Genomic DNA, 13,048 nt, shown 5'->3' with positions numbered 1-13,048 from the left:
TAACAAATAACCTGTGTATCTAATTTTCTGAATGTGTACATACATATATATTAAACAAATGTTTAGAAGTAGAACTACTAGGTCAATGAATGGGTACATACATTGTTGTTTTCTCATACATTCTCTAGTTGCCCTCTACTGAGTTTGTGTAAATTTATCCTCCTTTATCCATACTCCCCTGATTGATAGAGTTATATTTCTTGACTTTTGTCATCTAAATGCTAAAAGTATTAATTTATGTTTCATTTCTCTTTAGTGAGGTTTGAACATGTTTTTGTGTGTTATATTTCCTCTCTTTGTATTACCTTCTTTGCAAATTTTTAAGTGCTTTCCCATTTTTTTATTGAAGTTAGCTAATTTTTTCTAGTTGATTTGTAGAGTCTCATACATTAGGGAAATGTGCCCTTTTTCCTATGTGTTTATAATTTTTTGTAAAAAATGAGTTATGAATTAATGACTAACAGATCGATGGAAGGAAGTAAAGGACAGGACCTTTCTGTCATACATTTTTAATTTTTTATTAAAGTATAATTTATATACAGCAAAAAGTATAAATCAATGTTTTGATAAGTACATACTTTAGTGTGACCCACACCCCTAACAAGATATAAAATATTTCTGTTACCCAGAAGATACTTCAGGCCATTTTCATTCAATTTCCTCACCCTCAAAGAGGCAATCACTGTTCACATTTCCATCACAATAGACTAGTTTGCTTGTTTTAAAACTTCATAAAATTGGAACCATATAGTATTTATCTTTTGACACTGGCTTCTTTTGCTCAGCATAATTTTTTTAAGTTATATCCATGTTATTGCATATAACACTGTTCTATTTCTATCTATGTTTCTGAGTACTAATTCCATTGTATGGAGATACCACACTTTGTCTACCCATTCTCCTTTTGGGCATACGGGTTTATTAGAGTTTTTTGATATGGTGACTCAAGCTGGTAAGGACATGCTTGTACAAATCCTTTTTTGGACTCATGTTTTCATTTTGCTTGGATCAATATTCAGGAGTTGAATTCGTATGTCAGAGTTTGACATATGTATACATTTATTTTAAAATGGTAAACAGTTTATAAAATGAATTGTATCATGTTACATTCCCAACAAGGCATAGAAGTTCTGGTTTCTCACATTTTTTCTCACATTTATTGTTGTCAATGTTTTTAATCCATCATTCTAGTGTATATATTGTACTATTTCTTTGTAGTTTAATTTGCATTTCCCTTCTGACTAATGACGTTAAGCATCTTATGTGTGCTTACTGACCATGTGTATAACTTATTGATTGCAGGATTTATTCACACATTACACACCCACATTTTTAATGAGGTGTCTTTATTATTATCAACCTGTTCATATATTCTGTATCTTCTGGATACAAGTTCTTCATCAAATGTATGCTTTGCCAATATGATCTTTTAGTCTAAGCTTTGTCTTTTCACTTCCTTAACAGCAACTTTAGAAGAGCAAAAGCTTTTAATTTTTATAAAATTGGAGTTGTAAAAAAAATTAGTGCTATTTGTATTTTATCTAAGAAATCTTTACCTAATCCAGGATCATGAATATTTTCTTTCATGTTTTATTCTAAAAGTTTTATAATCTTAGCATGCATGTTTAATTTAATGATGCATCTTGAAATAATATTTATGTATGTTTTAAGGTAGGCAGTCAAAATTATTTTTATTCCCATGTAGATATCCAGTTTTTCTGGCACTGTGTAATGGAAAGATGATATTTTCTCCATTGAATTATCTTGACATTTTAGTCAAAAGTCACTTAACCATGTGTGTATGGGTCTACTTTTGAACTCAGGATCAAGTGATCTAAATGACTACTCTTCTTCCAACACTGCATTTTCTTCAAAATTGTAGCTTTTAATTGGAATTGGATTGCATTGAACTTGGGAAGCACTAACTTCTTAACAAAACTGAGCTTTCTGGTCCGTGAACACAGTACATCCCTCAATTTTAGTCTTCAATTTCTGTCAGCAACTTTTATACTGTGAGTCAGCAGATTGTGCATATACTTTACTATTTTCACATTTAAATGTTTTATTTTTAGTGGTGCTTTACCTAGGACTAAAAATACATACTTTATGCAATTTGATATCTGTATTCATTCTCCAGGACTGCTACGGCAAATTACATAAAGCGGATGGCTTAATACAATGAACATTCATTCTCTTACAGTTCTGGAAGGCAGAAGTCTGAAATCAACATGTTATCTAGGTCATACTGCCATTGAAAGCTCTAGGAGAGAATCCTTCCTCCTTTCTTCTAGCTTTTGGTGGATCCTGGTTTTCCTTGTCTTGAGACAAATTAACTCTGCCTATCTCTGCCAACATCTTCACACGACCCTCTTATTTGTATGTCTCTGTGTTTTACCATTTTTCTGTGTCCTTTAAGGATACCATCATTGGATTTAGGGTTTATCCTAATCCAGGCTGATGTCTTCTTAGGATCTTTTTCTTAATTAGAACTGCAGACACCCTTATGTCAAATAAGGTCACATTCTAAGTTATTGGGTGGACACACCTTTTTTGGGGCGTCACTATTTCACCTCCCACAATATCATACCATGAATCACTTATCCTCTTTTCATGTTTTTTTCACTCTGTGGTTCTATTTCAATCATTTCTATTGCTTGTATTCAAGTTTACTAATCTTTTCTTCTGAATTTGACAATATGTTGTTTAAGTCTATCCAGATATTTTTTATTTAAGATATAGTCAGATCTGGAATTTCATCTTGATTCTTCATATATTTCATTTTTCTGTGATACTCACCATTTGTTCACTCAGTATGTTCATCTTTTTCCATAAATCCTTAAGCACATTTTAAATAGCTTTTTTAAAGTCCTTGTTTGATGAGTCCAACATTTTTACCAGCTTTGTGTCTATTTCTATTGACTATTTTCTCAAGTTATGGTCACATTTTCTGCTTCTTCATATATCATATTGACTGTGTGCTGTATATTGTTCGTGCTACACTGCTAAGAGTCTAGATTATGCTCTTTTAATTGAAAGAGTGTTGAATCTTGTTCTCGTGGGCAGTTAATGTATTGGCAGCTTGATCCTGGTCCTGAGTTTATTAAGTCAGTACTAGAGTTGCCATGACTCTAGTGTTAGGGTAGCTCTACTCTTAAAAAGCTTAGCCTTTCTTGGGTCTCAAGTGAATGCTCTGCATATTCATTGAATTCCCTTCATTTTGACAAGTCAGAATTTCAATGTCTCTCAACACTGTGCAACTAACAGAATCTTCATTAAGCTCAGAACCCCCCAGTAGTTATTGTCTGCCTGGTATTGTTCAGTGTTTGCACAAATGAAGTTTAGAATTCACCTAAAGATTCAAGTGGACCCCATGTCTATTTCTGAGCTCCTTTACTGCTCATATACTCCCTTCTGGTATCCTACCTCAAATTTTAGTTGTCACAGGACCCCCGCTCACCCATCTTTGTTTCCTAAACCTAGCAACACTGTTGTTCACTACTTTGGGCTGTACCTCCCTGTATACAGTTGGGAAGCTGCTTGCAGGCAGAAATCTTTGGAAATCAAGAGGTCACTTTGTATGTTTCCCTTGTCTCAAGGATCACAGTCCTGGGCTGTATATTTTCCAGTGTCTAAAAACAGTTGCTTTATACATTTTGTCCATTTTTATCATTTTTCGTGGTAGGAGAATAATCCCAATGTCATGGCTGGAATTAGAATATCCCTGGTCAGTCATTTATGCTTTTTAACTACATGTTTGATGAATTAATTAATAATGTTCAACACATTTCCATTTTTAAGCCTATCAGCAGTACTTATATTATCTGTTAATTAGAAAATAACTGAAAATTGAAAATTAAAGAGAAAATATTTTATAAGTGTGATAATATATATATGTGGCATTAAACACAGAGAAAATCAGAGTGTGTGGCGTTAGCTTAGGGTCATTCAGGAGGTACAAAATAAATGAGAAATTGTTGAACTGCTATATATACTTTTAGAAATAAGTAGTTACTCAGAATATACATTATTCTGTGCATGTCACATACTATTATAGTAGATTTCTTTAAGATCAATAAACCAGTCATACTGTTTTTTATCTCATTAAAACAAAAATAATTGGCCTATTCCTTTGAGTGTTTTATAAAGGAATCTAACTAATTTAGTCAGTAATAACTATATATATCACATATTTTAACTTTAACTTTGTATTTCTCCTATTCAGCTAGCAAGCACATGCTTTCATTTCATTCTGCATCCAAGAAAGACCAAGAAGTGTATGTTAAGAAGAAAACTGCTCAGGGAATTCAGAAATCCCCCAAGGGTAGAGCTGTAAGTGCAACACAAGACATTGGTCTACCTCTTTTGGAGGAGGAAACTACCAGTACACCCACAACAGAAGACAGTTCCAGCACACTACCACAGGTATATTAAAAACAATTGTTCGGTTGGACTGTTCCTAAAATCCTAACATAAAACAAAACAATATTATCCCTAAAAACAGTCAGTATATAATGTGTGGTGCTCCCAATGTATAGCCAGAATTGGAGAATAAGAGAGCCTTGAACAGTTTCTCTGTGCCAAGATCTTTAAATACATGGCAAATGTAATCTGTACATGAACTCTATAATGTACCTGTAATTATCTAATATTATAGTTGGGCTATAAGAGGCTATATAGCTTTGAGGGTCACATATTAATAAATGTCACATATTAAAGGTCATATATTAATAAAACTTAATTTGTGTGTGCTTACAATTAAAGGGATAAAGGACTATGCATGTATTTATAAAACAGCAGACAAAGGCATGAACTAGCCATTGGAAACCAAAAAGTAAAATAAATTTAAATTAAATTAAAGGAATAGAAAAGAAAATAAAATGCCAGAAATAAATGATAATATCACAGAAATTACAATAAATCCAAATAGATCAAATTAATCAACTAAAATGCTAAAATTTTAAAGTTATATAAGAATAAGATCTAACTATAAGTAGTTCAAAAGTGACAATTTTAAACAAAATGCTGCAGAAAGTTTCATAATAGAATGATAGAAAAACATACAAATATGAACCGAGAGAGCTGTGATTATAGTTGTTTTTTTGTTTGTTTGTTTGTTGAGATGAAGTCTCGCACTATTGCCCAGGTTGGAGTGCAATGGCGTGATCTCGGCTCACTGCAACCTCTGCCTCCTGGGTTCAAGCTATTCTCCTGCCTCAGCTCCCTAAGTAACTGAGATTACAGGTACCCGCCACCACATCTGACTAATTTTTTGTTTTTTTGGTAGAGACAGGGTTTCACCATGTTGGCCAGGCTGGTCTTGAACGCCTGACCTCATGATGCACCTGTCGTGGCCTCCCAAAGAGCTGAGATTACAGGCCTGAGCCACCATGCCTGGCCCAATGATAGTTTTAATATCTCGATACATATAGAAACATTATTTTAAAAAAGGTAGAATAAATGAAGTAGATGTGGCCATAACTAATATACAGGCATGTAATTATCTAGACACAATAAATAAAAAGCAATAACTATTAGAACTACAGAGATAAAAAGACAAGTAAATTTTGAATAATTGAAGATTTTAACCCATGCCTCATGGAAACTGACAGTTCAAGCTGAAAAACAAAATAAGTAAATGTAGTTGTGAGAATTTGAAAAAGAATCTAAATATAAGCTTAATCATTTAGATATCTATATGGAACACTTTACCCAATAAGCAGAGAATATACTTTTTTAGCACACATGAGATTTTTTTTAAAATATCCTGTAATAGACAATAAATGGAAGCCTCAATAAAATCCAAACTATCCCTATCATATAGTATGTTATCTGAACATAATGCAATAAAATAGAAACCAATAATTAACAAGGAGTTTTAAATCTTACAAATGATAAAACTAAATAAAATATACTAAATATACTAAATAATTCTTTCGTTTAAAAGAATATTAGAAAATAAATTATGAAATACACAAGATTCAATAACAATTAAAATTTGTAAACAACATCTAAAATAGTATTTGTTTACTACTACTATTTTCAGTAGTAAAAATACAATGTAGCTTTTAGATTAATTCATTAGGAAGCAGGGATGATTAAAAACAAATGAGCTGAGCTATTGAAATCAAAATTCAAAAAAAGAACAAAAAAGTAACTCAAAGATAAAAGAAGAAAGGATTTTAATAATGATGAGAGCAGAAATCAATGAAATGTGGAATAAAAAACAAAAATTAATAAAACCCAAGCTACTTTTAAAGATTAATAAAATACACATACTTCTAGTAAAACCAAATAAGAAAAAGAGAAAAAGAGAAGATCTAAATTAATTAAATACAGAACAAAAAATAGGGTGAAGGTGTAACGACAGACAATGGGTTAAAAAAATAAGAGTATTAGAAACAGCTCTGTGCTAGCAAATTTAAAACCTACAGGGTGGTAAGGGTGAGGGGGGTGGCAGGCGCAGTGGCTCACACCTATAATTCCAGCACTTTAGGAGGCTGAGGCTGGTAGACCACTTGAGACTAGGAGTTTGAGACCAACCTGTTCAACATGGTAGAGAAACCCTTTCTTTATTAAAAAATACAAAAAATTAGCCAGGCATGGTGGCAGGTGCCTGTAGTCCCAGCTACTCCTGAGACTTAGGCATGAGAACAGCTTGAACCTGGCAGGCAGAGGTTGCAGTGAGCCGAGATTGCACCACTGCACTCCAGTCTGGGCAACAGAGCAAGACTCTGTCTAAAATTAAATTAAATTAAAAATTAAATTAAATTAAATTAAACCTGAGGGTGAGGGGGAAACATAACTTCCTGAGGGTGGGGGAGAGGAGAAATTGCAGAGTTGATTCACAAGAAAACAGAAAATCTGAATAAAACAGTAAAGAATAATAAAATTGAAATGGTAATTCAAAGTCCTCTAAGTCTTCCCTTTCAAAACACCATCGGCCCTTTTGGCTTTACAGGATAGGTCCAACAGACTTTTAAAAAGTAATTTGTTACAGAAAACAAACAATATAACTTTCTAATCCTTTTTAAGAAATTAATGTAAAATTTATTTATACACATAGGTGATAAATTACAAATAACATAATAGATATCCAATTCTAGCACTATATTAAGCAATCAAACAGAATTCTTCTCAGAAATTCAGAAATCTTTTACCATTAGAAAATCTATCAGTATTAGTCACTACGGTAATAGACTAGATGAGAATGATTGTATAATCCTGAAACATCTGCTAAAGTTTAACACCTATTTATGGATTTCTAAAATGTGCTCTTAGCAAACTAGGCATAGGAGAGAACTTCTTCATCATAAATGTTACATGCCAAAACTTTACACTTAATGGCCAAATCTCATATACAAAACCATTATACTAATGTGGGAAGTGTAAGTGTGTTCCGATTAAAACTGGAGTCAGAAAAGAATGCTTGCTATCATTGTTAGTATTTAATACTGAAATATTTTGATAATGGAAAGCCAGACCAATGATACAAAGAACAAAATAATTAAAAGATTATTCTAAATAATCATTGAATTATTCGCAGATAATATAATCACATGCCCAAGAAAAAACAACAGAATAAACAAACTTTAGAACTAAGAGATTTTAGCAAAATTGCCAAAGATATTAATAGTAATAACTAATAATGTATTGACTTACTTATTACTTACTATGCACCTGATACTATGTGCTTCACACATAGATCTTTAAATCTCCTTATCAACTCTTTTCTTTTCTTCCTCTTTTTTTTTTTTTTGAGATGGAGTCTCACTCTATAGTCCAGGCTGGAGTGCAGTGGTGCAGTCTCAGCTCACTGCAACCTCCACCTCCTGCATTCCAGCGATTCTCCTGTCTCAGCCTCCAGAGTAGCTAGGATTACAGGGATGTGCCCCCATGCCTGGCTAATCTTTTTTTGTTTTGTTTTGTTTTGTTTTGTTTTGTTTTGTTTTGTTTTAGACAAACGGTTTCTCTACCATGCTGGCCAGGCTGGTCTTGAACTCCTGACCTCAGGGGACCCGCCCACCTCAGTCTCTTGAAGTAAATATTCTCATTATCTGCACTTCACAGTCAAGGAACCTGGAGGACAGGAAGCTTAAGTGACTTGCTCAAGGCCAAACAGCTGGTTTGTGCTACAGCAGGTCTTCAGCCTAGACAGCTCTAGCTCATGAGGTCATGCCCTTAATCATGATACTGTGCTGCTACTACAACTTACAAAAATCAGTAGCTTCCCTATACACTGGCACTATGCATTAGACATCGGAATATGATGCCATTAATAATAGCAACAAAAGCACAGAATACCCAGAAATTAACCAAAATTATGTCAGTTTTCCACATAGAAAAGCTTAACACTTGAATAAAGGATACAGAAAGTAGTCCAACCAACTGAAGGACAGAGATGGCTTGAATAAATAAAGAAGCATTTCATGCTTTTCAGTGGGATGGCATATCAGTATAAAGATATGTTATCCTCAATCTGTCTTTAAATTCAATGCAATCCTAATCAAAATTCCCACTGTATTTTTCCAAAATTTTCTAAAGATACTTAAAATTCATAGGAATGAATAACAATTCACAAATAGCTAAGGAAACTTGGGAATAAAAGAGCAAAGTGTGTCTTAGTGTTTCCAAAGAGAAAAAGATATAGCAGTAAAAACAGTATTAATTAATGCATACATAGGTAAATGGAGCAATAAGAGAAAGTAAGATAGAAACAGATCCATATTTTTATGAAAATTTCATATAGAATAGAGGCAACACCATAAACCAATGAAGAAAAGATGGACTATTGAGAAGGTTGTGCTAGGAAAATTAAATCTCCATGGAGACAAATAAAACTAGATCACTAGCTAACATCATACATAAAGTTGAATTCCAGATATAGTGAACATTTAACTATAAAATTTTAATCCATAAAAATAATAATAATACAGGAGACTACTTTTTGTGCCATGATCACGAAGAAGAGAAAACCCTGAAGGCCAACAGCTTTGAAAAAATACTCAAACTCTATAGTAATCTTAAAAATGCAAAATACAATAACAGTGAAATTTTATACCCACTGCACTCGCAAAAATTATAAAGTTTGGTAGTGGCAGGTGTTGGTGGGGATGTGAGGTTATTAAACTTTTATAAACTGTAGTGTTACAGAGTTTTGAAGAACATCCAGCATTATTTAACTAAATTATGACTGATCTGGAAAATTCTGCATTTATCATGTACCTAGCATAATAAATGACATTAGGCACATACCATGTGTATTCTCATCATTTTTAAACGTTGCATTTTATTTCACAGAATTACAAGTATATCATACAGTGTTCGGTGTTGTATAACAGTTGGCCTCTCACTGAAAGCCAGCTGACATTTATTCAAGCACTGAAAGACTTAAAGAAAAATAATGCCAAAGGTATGTCACCCTAAATGTTTAAACATGCACTTTACATTTGAATAATATTTAAATCTTTAATAATAAATTGATTAGTCATGAAAACATCATTTTATGTTTTATTACACATTATAATTATATCATTTTTATGTTTTAATACACAGAAGAATATCCTGTGACATTTCCTGTTGTGTTACTTGATTATATGTTTCAATATTTTTACCGCCTGTTTTATAAGGAAAAAAATATGATTAGTTAGATGTAATGCAAGCACATTTTGTCTAGTAAATAAAAATCACAGCCGGGCGCGGTGGCTCAAGCCTGTAATCCCAGCACTTTGAGAGGCTGAGACGGGCGGATCACGAGGTCAGGAGATCGAGACCATCCTGGCGAACACGGTGAAACCCCGTCTCTACTAAAAATACAAAAAAACTAGCCGGGCGAGGCGGCGGGCGCCTGTAGTCCCAGCTACTCGGGAGGCTGAGGCAGGAGAATGGCGTAAACCCGGGAGGCGGAGCTTGCAGTGAGCTGAGATCCGGCCACTGCACTCCAGTACGGGCGACAGAGCGAGACTCCGCCTCAAAAAAAAAAAAAAAAAAAAAAAAAAAAATCACTAATTGATTATACTTTTGAACATTTCAAAAATGTATAAGAGTACAGCTCTTTCCTTTCCGTCTGGCGGCAGCCATCAGGTAAGCCAAGATGGGTGCATACAAATACATCCAGGAGCTATGGAGAAAGAAGCAGTCTGATGTCATGCGCTTTCTTCTGAGGGTCCGCTGCTGGCAGTACCGCCAGCTCTCTGCTCTCCACAGGGCTCCCCGCCCCACCCGGCCTGATAAAGCGCGCCGACTGGGCTACAAGGCCAAGCAAGGTTACGTTATATATAGGATTCGTGTTCGCCGTAGTGGCCGAAAACGCCCAGTTCCTAAGGGTGCAACTTACGGCAAGCCTGTCCATCATGGTGTTAACCAGCTAAAGTTTGCTCGAAGCCTTCAGTCCGTTGCAGAGGAGCGAGCTGGACGCCACTGTGGGGCTCTGAGAGTCCTGAATTCTTACTGGGTTGGAGAAGATTCCACATACAAATTTTTTGAGGTTATCCTCATTGATCCATTCCATAAAGCTATCAGAAGAAATCCTGACACCCAGTGGATCACCAAATCAGTCCACAAGCACAGGGAGATGCGTGGGCTGACATCTGCAGGCCGAAAGAGCCGTGGCCTTGGAAAGGGCCATAAGTTCCACCATACTATTGGTGGTTCTCGCCGGGCAGCTTGGAGAAGGCGCAATACTCTCCAGCTCCACCGTTACCGCTAATATAAGTAAAGTTTGTAAAATTCATACCTAATAAACAATTTAGGACAGTCAAAAAAAAAATGTATAAGAAATTTTCTATTTATAAAGTTATATTTGCCCATATTTGTTGAGAATATATAGCATTACATACAAGCTTTTAAAATATTTCACAAATTCTTCAATTCCAGAAGAATAATTTTTCTTTTTTTTTTTTTTAATTATACTTTAAATTCTAGGGTACATGTGCACAACGTGCGGGTTTGTTACATATGTATACATGTGCCATGTTGGTGTGCTGCATCCATTAACTCATCATTTACATTAGGTATATCTCCTAATGCTATCCCTCCCCGCTACCCCCTCCCCATGATAGGCCCCAGTGTGTGATGCTCCCCTTCCTGTGTCCAAGTGATCTCATTGTTCAATTCCCACCTATGAGTGAGAGCATGCAGTATTTGGTTTTCTGTTCTTGCGATAGTTTGCTGAGAATGATGGTTTCCAGCTGCATCCATGTCCCTACAAAGGACACAAACTCATCCTTTTTTATGGCTGCATAGCATTCCATGGTGTATATGTGCCACATTTTCTTAATCCAGTCTGTCACTGATGGACATTTGGGTTGATTCCAAGTCTTTGCTATTGTGTATAGTGCCGCAATAAACACACGTGTGCATGTGTCTTTATAGCAGCATGACTTATAATCCTTTGAATATATACCCAGTAATGGAATGACTGTGTCAAATGGTATTTCTAGTTCTAGATCCTTGAGGAATCGCCACACTGTTTTCCACAATGGTTGAACTAGTTTACAGTCCCACCAACAGTGTAAAAGTGTTCCTATTTCTCCACATCCTCTCCAGCACCTGTTGTTTCCTGATTTTTTAATGATTGCCATTCTAAATGGTGTGAGATGGTATCTCATTGTGGTTTTGATTTGCATTTCTCTGATGGCCAGTGATGATGAGCATTTTTTCCTGTGTCTGTTGGCTGTATATTTATGACAAACTCACAGCCAATATCATACTGAATGGGCAAAAACTGGAAGCATTCTCTTTGAAAAGTGGCACAAGACAGGGATGCCCTCTCTTACCACTCCTATTCAACATAGTGTTGGAAGTTCTGTCTAGGGAAATCAGGCAAGAGAAAGAAATAAAGGTATTCAGTTAGGAAAAGAAGAAGTCAAATTGTCCCTGTTTCAGATAACATGATTGTATATTTAGAAAATCCCATCATCTCAGCCCAAAATCTCCTTAAGTTGATAAGAAACTTCAGCAAAGTCTCAGGATACAAAATCAATGTGCAAAAATCACAAGCGTTCTTATACACCAGTAACAGACAGAGAGCCAAATCATGAATGAACTCCCATTCACAATAGCTTCAAAGAGAATAAAATACCTAAGAATCCAACTTACAAGGGATGTAAAGGACCTCTTCAAGGAGAACTACAAACCACTGCTCAGTGAAATCAAAGAGGACACAAACAAATGGAAGAACATACCATGTTCATGGATAGGAAGAATCAATATTGTGAAAATGGCCATACTGCCCAAGGTAATTTATAGATTCAATGCCATCCCCATCAAGCTACCAATGACTTTCTTCACAGAATTGGAAAAAACTGCTTTAAAGTTCATGTGGAATCAAAAAAGAACCCGCATTGCCAAGACAATCCTATGCCAAAAGAACAAAGCTGGAGGCATCATGCTACCTGACTTCAAACTATACTACAAGGCTATAGTAACCAAAACAGCATGGTACTGGTACCAAAACAGAGATATAGACCAATGGAACAGAACAGAGCCCTCAGAAATAATACCACACTTCTACAACCATCTGATCTTTGACAAACCTGACAAAAATAAGAAATGGGGAAAGGATTCCCTCTTTAATAAATGATACTGGGAAAATTGGCTAGCCATAAGTAGAAAGCTGAAACTGGATCCTTTCCTTACTCCTTATACAAAAATTAATTCAAGATGGATTAGAGACTTAAATGTTAGACCTAAAACCATAAAAACCCTAGAAGAAAACTTAGATAATACCATTCAGGACATACGCATGGACAAGGACTTCATGTCTAAAACACCAAAAGCAATGGCAACAAAACACAGTTTGAGAAATGGGATCTAATTAAACTAAAGAGCTTCTGCACAGCAAAAGAAACTAACACCAGAGTGAACAGGCACCCTACAGAATGGGAGAAAATTTTTGCAATCTACTCACTGACAAAGGGCTAATATCCAGAACCTACAAAGAACTCAATCAAATTTACAAGAAAAAAAACAAACAACCCCATCAAAAAGTGGGCAAAGGATATGAACAGACACTTCTCAAAAGAAGACATTCATACAGCCAAGAATAATT

General features: G+C 35.0%; 2 protein-coding genes across 2 annotated transcripts in view; both read left to right on the top strand.

The window, feature by feature from the left end:
* The window catches only part of ADGB (androglobin), a 245,122-nt gene that overhangs the window by 188,738 nt on the left and 43,336 nt on the right, over window positions 1-13,048 (top strand). The window contains exons 28-29 of the mRNA XM_033235138.1: window positions 4,223-4,422; window positions 9,298-9,409. Coding sequence (XP_033091029.1) covers window positions 4,223-4,422; window positions 9,298-9,409 — 312 coding nt within the window. The remainder of the gene's footprint in view (window positions 1-4,222; window positions 4,423-9,297; window positions 9,410-13,048) is intronic.
* Window positions 10,047-10,765, top strand: LOC117097315 (60S ribosomal protein L15-like). The gene has a single exon (XM_033235137.1). It carries the CDS (start codon window positions 10,091-10,093, stop codon window positions 10,703-10,705), a length of 615 nt encoding a protein of 204 aa, XP_033091028.1. The 5' UTR covers window positions 10,047-10,090; the 3' UTR covers window positions 10,706-10,765.

This window comes from Trachypithecus francoisi, unplaced genomic scaffold (genome assembly GCF_009764315.1).
Source record: "Trachypithecus francoisi isolate TF-2019V2 unplaced genomic scaffold, Tfra_2.0 Lachesis_group15, whole genome shotgun sequence".
Lineage (NCBI taxonomy): Eukaryota > Metazoa > Chordata > Mammalia > Primates > Cercopithecidae > Trachypithecus > Trachypithecus francoisi.
The sequence above is the reverse complement of the archived record's forward strand: the minus strand, read 5'-3'. Positions and strand labels throughout refer to the sequence as shown.

What these genes read in the sequence shown, in the direction of transcription:
- LOC117097315 (XM_033235137.1), top strand. Translation starts at nt 10,091, where the DNA reads ATGGGTGCATACAAATACATCCAGGAGCTATGGAGAAAGAAGCAGTCT.